Raw genomic sequence first — 9238 nt, 5'->3', positions numbered from 1 at the left:
CTATTAGCATTGCCCACAATCCAATAACATGACAGGACAAAGCACATTGAAGTCGATCGACACTTCATCAAGGAAAAGCTTTATCTTGGGTTGATTTGTACTCCATACATTAATACACATGATCAGGTTGCTAATGTTTTGACTAACGGTGTGAGCAAGACTTGCTTGCAAAATATGTTAGTCAAGCTGTGCATGATAGATATCTTTGCACCAGCTTGAGGGGGAGTGTCGTCAGGGGCTTATTTGTTATTACTTATATAATGTTGGGGCTTATGTGTAATTTCTGAAACTTATTATTATAAATAGAATGTGGTAGAAGGATGAAAGAATTCTTTCATTCTTACTCTCTTTCCCCATCTCTTTATCTGTTTCTCTCATCCGCTTTCTTCTCTTTTTCTTCTTCTTCTTTATCACTTACTTTTAATTTGATTATATCTTAAAGTCAACAGTAACCAATGGGCATTAGCCTAAATGGTATGATCTCTCCTCCCCAAAGGGGAGGTTGGGTGGGTGGGTGTGTTTGCTTGAATTTTCAGGGGGGAGAATTGCGAACACTGTAACACATGATTCATATTTCTAACAGGATATGAGGAAAATTTTCAGCTTAACACATGACTCAATTACATAGATATTGACAGTTGTAAAGCAATGAACCATTACCGGTAATAAGATTTGCAGGAATATGATAAGGCATATGTAGAATTTTTCCTTCTTTAGCATCATACTTCAATACAGACAAAAATCCATACTCGTCTCCAACATACCTGAATGCAACAAAAAGGAGAGAATGTTTAGGCTGAGCTTTGAGTATTAAATTAAGGATTCATTTCTAGCCAGTTACTACTAAATTAAGTAGCAGAACAGCCTTTCTCGGTATTTTTACATGTATTGGGTGCCATAGATGACGGAAAAGGCAGTTATATTGGATTCCCACTGTAAATTAGAAGCTATACACCTGTGTTCTAGATCCCAGACCTGCCAAAATCAAAGACATGTCAACCATCGAGGAAGAGTTAAGAGAACTAATATAGATAGATGATCAGATATAAATAATTGTCTGGTGAATAATAGCAATATTTCACAAGATAAACTTGGTGGGCTACGAAAATTTAATACCTGAATTTCATTTTCATTCGAGACACTGGCTAGAAAACCTTGGTTTTTTAGGAACTGTAGGAAAACAAATACAAAAATTATTATAAAAGGCAACACATGAGTTAGTAGGAAAGTTTTTGCCAGGATATGAGCAAAAAAAAAATGTAATTAGTATTGTAAGATCCAAATGCGAGCATTTCATCATTTTCTTGTATTGCGAATATTTCAATCACACCATGAATTCGCAGTCAGACTTCTTTTTTTATTATTATTATTACTTTAAAATTGAGCAGAAAACCACTAAAAGAGACCCTGGGGGTGCAGCCCAAATACTCGTACAGTATAAAAGGTTCCAAAATAAAAATAAATAAAAAACTCGACTAGGAAAACAATCACATAAATGTGCAAATGGATTCAATGACAAGGGAAATCTCTGCTAAACTCACAAAAGCAAAGAGCCCAATGGAAGAGAGGGGGGGGGTGAACTTCGCTCTATTGAGCGACCTCTTATTCCTCTATTTCCACACACACAAATAGGCATATAGGGCTGCTTTCCACATTGCTGCTTGAACCTATTCATCTGACTCCCTTGCCAAGCACACAACATGGCCTGGCATCAACAATGAAACTCCAAAAAGAAAGAATAAAGGAGTCCACAACACTCCACAGTTTAGCAGGAAGTGGTTAATCATCTCCTAAATCCTTTTGCACATACAACATATATTTGGACAGTCAACTTGCGAAATCAGAAGAGCACAGATCAGATGAGAGAATAAACCACAAGTAAACAAATAACAGGCATATAGGAAAGTAATACCAGCCGTGAATTTGAAAGTACAAATGCACAAATGTATACATGTGAGATATATCAAATGAAAGTACAAACAATGGAGATAGATCACATTGCAATACGAGAATTTAAATAAAACAAAACTAGAGTCTATGCAATTTCTGCAAGACTCCAAAAAATTTGATATATAAACAAAAAAATGGCAAGATGTGAATCACTTTGTAAATGTAGCTGACAAACCTCTAAATGTTTGAAGGGCAATGGCTTAGGACATATAAGAAGGCCTTCAATATTATCCCCACCAATCACTTTAATCCTACCATCCCTGCAGTGAGCAAGAGAAAAAAAAAAAAAAAAAAAAGGGGGAAAGAGAGAGAAAAAATTATTTAGGAAGCCTTAATCAGTGCCTCATAATGCCCACATGTTGGTTCGGACAGCCTTTCAATGATGTAAAAGTCAACTAATCTGATAAAATTTCAAAGATCATCAAGAATTTCTTTCTGATGAATTCGTTACCAATTACAGACCTTTGTTTTTTATTTTATTTTTTAGGGGGAATAATTAATTACAGAACTTTTATGATTGTGAATCTTGTATGATTGTCTATCCAAATTGTAACTTGAACTAGAGATCAAGGATTTTAAAAATAAGCAACGTGTAAAAATCATGCTACACAGCCTGCCTTCCGCGTATTGTTATATATCTAAAGAGAAATTGGCAATGATACCGTTTCAAATCTATAATCAAGAGCAAGAACTTCATGTTTGAACTGCATTCAAATACCAATAGACTCTGGAGAAAATATAATATTACATACCTCATTTAGGATTAGTGGATGACTTAGCAATATTATGACATCCCAATAAGTAAACTGGACTGGATGTGCTTAAAATAAGGCAACTTCTAGTCTCAAAAAAATCACATGGACAGTCAAACATCTCAGAGATGCCATAAAATGAAATTTTCGTTTCCTTGATTGTCTTTCAGATATTAGTAATTGTTTCTTTCTTAATTTTATTGAAATCAAAGGTTCAAATTTTACCACAAGATGGGGAAAATATGCATGTACTTTTATCAGAAAACTTGACGTAATCTCAATAATAGCACGATGTTCATTAAAGTGAAAGGAAATGTTTTAACTCACAGTGTTCCTACAGCCAAGAGGCGTTGAATGGGGTCAAAAGCAAGAATGGATGCAGTAGATGGGATCCCGTAGTGAACAGCAACACGTGGTTGCCAGTCTGTTGATGTCATACTTCCGTGTGGCACATTATGCTGAAGGAGGATGTATGAAAGAGTCCAGTGTAATTAAATTACATAGCAAATTTACCAAAGAAAGAGTGACTCGAATCTCTGACAGTTCCAATGAAACAAAGGACTTTTACATAGATATGTTACTTTCCCATAAAAAAGCAATAACCAAACTATGAAACTACCATAAATCATCTCCCAAAATAATTTTTTTTTTTTTTTTTTTTTTTTTCATGGGTGGGATGCGCCTCCCTAAAAAAAGGAAAATGCTTATAATTTAATTGACTAAGGCATTTCTACCATAGTGACATGAGAAAACTAGCATACCATTGAAGAAAAGAAAATGACAAAATCAATTATTGTAGGACTCTTTGGAAATTATATAGCAAACAAGACAATTACTGTGGATCAGTCATTAATAAGAAAGAAATAGGACCGAGAAAAAGAAAAGGCAAAAGAAAGAAAATTTATCAGACGTGAAAATGGACATCAAAGGATGAAAAGGACATTCAAAAATTATTAAGAAACTCAAATCATGCAACAGAATAAAAAGCAGCACCATGTGGCAAAGCTGCTACTTAACACAAGAAAGCAATATATCTGAACAAGCAGGAAAAAACCCTAGCAGAGGATCACCCAATTATGGTACAAATAACTTCTTCTGGTGCACAAGTTTTAAGACGACATTCAGTCTTTCTCTAGAGGTAAGGAGCTTACTTACCCTCTCCCAAACCCACCCCACAACCCCAAAGCTTATTTTCACCACCATATCTACTAAGAGAAGCAAGTTAAAAAAAAAATATGCAGATAAGGAAATAAGGGACAACATCAGTGATCAAGTAAAATGCATGAAATGGCAATGAATTGAAGAAAACAGTAATAAGTCTTTCAGGAATACATAAATGTTCACAAATCAAATTTTAGAGACATGTATCCCAGTAATTTATTTGTAGTTCCTCATATTCCCATGTGTTCATAAGTTGTTTCACCCATGGTTAAATTTTCTGAGTAACCACTAAGATGTAGCAAATTTTGGATTTAAAACGGGACATTGAGTCAATTAAGGGTCTCATTGCTTTATTGCATGTGGTGTTTGTCCCTACATAAAAAGTCATTACCTAGCGCTAGTCCCGCCTAGGAAGACTGGAGGTAAACCCAACCTTTTAAATTGTTTTGGACAAAGAGGTTATTCCCAAACTTTAACCCACACGTCCTCATGCTTGTCAGCCCAAACTTCTAACCATCACACCAAGCAAATAGGGAAAATTCCATGAGGTGGTTAGGCTCCAAATATGGTAAAATGCCATTATCCAACTTATTTCGTATGTTTAGTCAAGCAGAGGAGACTATTAACATTTTCTTTTACATATCAAGTTGCAAGTGTGAAAAAAGTTTTCTCTTTTTTAAAATTACTGACAACTACATATATTACAGGTGCCCAAATAGAAACATGAACGCAATTTGGCACATAATTCTCCTTGGCTAATTCTCATGTGTTAAGAAGTTGTGGAATAGGATGTCCTTTGAAGATATGGAGCTGTGAGCGCCAAAATTGACGCATCTCCAAGTTTAAAGTTTCATTTGTCTTCAACCAACGGGACGCTTACATTAATGCTTTTTTTTCGTTCTTTCTTTCTTTTCCTTTCCTCAAGTTATTGATTGAGATGACTTGAACTTTGGAGGCTTAGTTTTTAGGCTTTTTTTTGCTCTTTTTCCTTTGCTATGCCACAAAAGGATAGTCCAATATACTCCACGTGTATCTAGGGTCCAGCCCCTCTAGGCACTTTCTATGTATCTTCTATATTTATTTACAAAAAAATATATATATATATTAAAATTAAAAAAAGTGTACTAATTGAACTCGTCAATTGAGTTGAGATGAGTAAGGATGAGACAAATTTCATCTCTACATGCAGTAAACTAGCTCTTTGGATGAGAAATCAAAGATCAAATGTTTTAAATACTTTTTAACTAATTTGTTTGAAAAATCGGACAAAATATTCAAAAATTCAGAAAGGTAAACATCATAACCTAATAGAAAAATGTCAGAGTGAATGCCAATATTGTGATCATAGCAATGAATTCAAGAAATAGGATGGAATACAAAACTCCATCATAGCAATGCTAACGGTTAATCTAGGAAGGCAACACAGAATCGCTGTCAAAGCAACAGTTTAAGGGGAGGAACCTTCATCATGATAACAATGAACAGTGAAATATACCTCCAACACTGTGTTGCTGTATTCTCCTGGGAATATCATGGCTAGAGAAAAGGGAAGAGATGAACAATCCTATTTACCCTCCTCCCTCACTCCCTCCCCAATATACTTGTCTTGAAAAAGATGGACTGATAATTAATCTACCAAAAATAAGATAGGAGAGCCAATCTGCCATCAGTGAGCAACTGAAAATGGAATTCATTGCATTGCTTCCCAACAGTCTGAAAAAAGATGGAGGCCACCACCCCAGTTTAATAACCTAGTGACCTTTTCATTTAGAAAATTATATAGTTGAGCAATTTCTTCAAAACTATAAACTGAAAGTTCTCAATTATATTTATAAATTAGTAGAATTTATATGGAAAATCGATTAAAGGGTTTGGACATTGAAAGAAGAACATAGCACGTTAAGAGTAATGCTAGGGGAAAGGGGGAAGACCAAAGTTAATATGATCAGAATTATTGAAAGAAATAAATGATAACTGGTCTGACTGAAATTATGGCTGAAAAATAGAATTGATATACTTGACCCCAAGTAGTTTGGAGAGGGCTTTGTTTGTTCGTTTTTTGTTGTTGTTGTTTATCAATCAATTTTTAAAAAGCTGCAGCTCTATAGACTACGGCTAATCTATAAGGAAGAAAGCATGCTTTGTTGTTCGTTTTTTTTTTTTGTTGTTGTTTATCAATCAAATTTTAAAAAGCTCAGCTTTATGGCTGTTTCTGCATGCTTTAATGCTAAGGAATACTGTGTAATAAGAGACTCATTCGATTGTTACTTTACTTTGCACCCGATTACAGTTCACTATTCGTTTCTCTCTTACTTCCTTATAGACTAGTATAAAGTCAGCAAGTTAATCTATTCAATCTTTATTTTGTCCTCTCTTTCCATTGGCACAAGTACGGTACTGTATTTAATTCTTCAAGAAGACGCATATGACTTCTAGACTATTTAGCACAACAAAACAACAAACAACAGTAATCATATCAAACAATATCAAAATACATTATCACACCCAATGAAATTCAATTGATTAATTTTTACCGATTTGACATTCAATCAATTGTCGCTGTTAGATTGTAGAGAAAACTGAAAAACGAAGATAACACCTCATCCACAAGAATGTCCCGTATTATTTTCATGAGGTTTCTCAGCAACCAAACGGAAGAAAAAGAAACTACAAAAAGTCATCGGCAATAACAAAAAGAACAACGGAGGTTTGTATTCTTTAGCGTCAAAGCATAAATCAGACAAATTCGCAATACTTGATATGCGATCGTTGACGCTGAAACAACAAAATTGAGCTTATTACCTGATGAGGACTAGTCACTTTTTGAATTAATTTGGTGATCATCGCGAATCAACGAGCTCTGTGCCTGTGTTGTTGCGTTCTTCTTCGATGCCTTTTTCTTCTCCACTCCGCCTGTGATCAAAATTTGAGAAATGGTCTTCGAAATCAACGGTCATGCGAGTTGTAGCAGAGGGTTTGCGTGGATCGGATCACACGCCTGAGAATCTAGACATGGAGCGATGATTTGGAGCAACGGGCCGTCTGATGATTGTGATGGTGATGACTTGGTTCAATTTTGATCGATTAATTGGCAAATTTGATGACAAAGTAGGGACCATGTGAATGTGTCACACTATTACTTTTTCTAATGACCTGGTCCAACATCGTTAATTTCCATATTAGGGTTTGTTTTTTTTTACCGTTGTCCCCTATATTCATGGACCATATTAAGAGTTAACTTTAAATATAAGAATATCTACAATTGTAGGAAGTCTACAATCTTTAATGTAATAATATATGTAACTTCTTTTTTATTTTTTTCCTAAATTGCAAATTATAAATTCTATAAAAAATTAGTGATTAGCCGGAATCAAAATCCAAAACTACAAAATTTCTCATTTACTTGATTTTATTTTAACGTATATAGAATTACACTACTTTCCTTGCTAAGTGCTAACTAACAATTAGTAATGAAATAATCTATGCTGGTAAAGGTGTAACTTAAATACTTGATCGAGTTTTTCTAAGATATTAAATCATTTTTGTTACTACTATTTAATAAATAAAAAATAATTATTATTAAGTAATTATTATATATTTTATTTATTCTATTATTACTTCATATTTAATTATATGTTTAAGATACTTTCACATCCGATTCCGATGTGGGACAAATGACCCTTGTTACATTCTCCCCCACCCAAACTCGCAACGCCCTCGTTGCGGTTGGGCCACCCTGCCTACCCGGGTAGACTCACCCGGACGCCTTCCGGGCCGGGCGCTTGGCGTGGCACCGGATCAAGGATTGGGTTTGGCTCTGATACCAACTGTAACGGGTGGGCGCTTGCCCATTTACCCAAAAGTTCGAACTATTAGGTAGTGCTGCATACCCACCCATTTATACCCAATCACTTTCCCATCCGATTCCGATGTGGGACAAATGACCCTTGTTACAATAAGACTAGTACAACTTTGTCTCCTTTTAGATGTGTCTGAAAAATATCATTGGTGGATATGGGTTGTATCTTGAAGCCGTATTGTACGACTTTAGAACCGTGCTCGCATTCGGACCCAGTTCTTTCTTATTTAGTTTATAATTATTTATGTTGTGTTGTTATATACACGATGTTTAATTTGATGTATTATTCATGTTAATGTATTATCTATGATGACAATTCATGCTGATGTATTTTTTTTTTTTTTTTGTATGAATAATAATTTGATGTGTTATAATTGTAAAGTTTTATAATGTAGGTGCAAAATTCCCAACAATTTTGAGGTTCAATCCAAAATACAGAACTCTAAATAAAAAGTTTGACCTCGGTTTAATTTTCAATTAGATAACCAATCTTTGAGTTTGTATCTTTTTGAATCGACTTAGACTCAAGTTTTATTCTGTTAAACATAACAGTAATAATTTATTTCTCAACGACTCAGAAACAATTTGAAGAGAAAAAATGCATAGCGCTATAACATGAAAAATAATTGAAATAATAACAAATATAGGATAAAATACATTACATTATGCTTTTAGATGGGATATAGTGATGAAATAAGATTCATATAAGTCAACCATGGGTAGAAAAAAAATTAACAAGTTTATACTTTCTGTTTCTTTTTTTAAATAATTTTTTATCCAAATTTTTTATCTTATTAAGTTGGCATAAATTGTGAATATTTTAGGAATTGTTTGCGCCTTGGAGTTTTTTTTACTAGTTAATACTCACACCCCTTAAGGAATTAGTTGGGTGTTACGTAAGAGAGTTGAACTTGAGACACCAAGTCGCTTACTGCAGGGGCGGAGGGAAGGGGGGGCCAGTGTGGGCCATGGCCCCCCTAATTTTTTGGAAATTTTTTGGTAGTATAGTTAAAAATAAAATAATATCGTATATATAGTATAAAATCTATACTTGGCCCCCCTAAGAAAAAAAATTATTTCTTTAATTAGAATTTAACAAAAGATAGTTTATATAGTGGTTTAATTAACGATTATAGAATCCTAATAAAAATTAATTCACATAAAAATTTAATGTGGCTATCTTAAAATTTCAACTCAAATACCGTTTTTTTCATAATGTGACTACAAGCACGATTCTTTCCATAACCTTATTATTCTAAAATTCCATCTCATACATGATTCTTTCCATCACTTTTTTTTTTCTTCTTTTTATTCATTTTGATTGAAATGCTTTTATAAGAATTCTATAAGAAATTAATTTTTACAAAATCAAGAACAAAAATTTCATTTGAAGTGTTGAATATCAACAAAAATTGATGATTTTAGAATCTAAATTTTTATTTTATTAATTTGTTTGTGTTTTTTTTTATTTTTTTTATTTTATTTTATCATTGTTATTTTTTTGTTAAATTTTCAA

General features: G+C 33.6%; 1 protein-coding gene across 2 annotated transcripts in view; it reads right to left on the bottom strand.

The window, feature by feature from the left end:
* Window positions 1-6930, bottom strand: part of LOC132270778 (uncharacterized) — a 42483-nt gene extending 35553 nt beyond the window's left edge. The window contains exons 1-6 of one of the 2 annotated variants that reach the window (XM_059771982.1): window positions 6666-6930; window positions 3030-3160; window positions 2126-2210; window positions 1117-1170; window positions 884-975; window positions 661-764 (exon numbers count right to left, since the gene is read on the bottom strand). In XM_059771982.1, the coding sequence (XP_059627965.1) occupies window positions 661-764; window positions 884-975; window positions 1117-1170; window positions 2126-2210; window positions 3030-3160; window positions 6666-6707 (508 nt within the window). In that variant the 5' untranslated portion in view covers window positions 6708-6930. The remainder of the gene's footprint in view (window positions 1-660; window positions 765-883; window positions 976-1116; window positions 1171-2125; window positions 2211-3029; window positions 3161-6665) is intronic. The other variant, XM_059771981.1, reaches the window with a different exon arrangement.
* Between the last annotated feature and the right edge of the window lie 2308 nt (window positions 6931-9238).

This window comes from Cornus florida, unplaced genomic scaffold, assembly GCF_030987335.1.
Source record: "Cornus florida cultivar Cherokee Brave unplaced genomic scaffold, ASM3098733v1 CherokeeBrave_3.0.0_Hap2_Chr08, whole genome shotgun sequence".
In the NCBI taxonomy this organism is placed as follows: domain Eukaryota; kingdom Viridiplantae; phylum Streptophyta; class Magnoliopsida; order Cornales; family Cornaceae; genus Cornus; species Cornus florida.
Note: the sequence above shows the minus strand (reverse complement) of the source record. Positions and strands in the feature narration are given on the sequence as shown.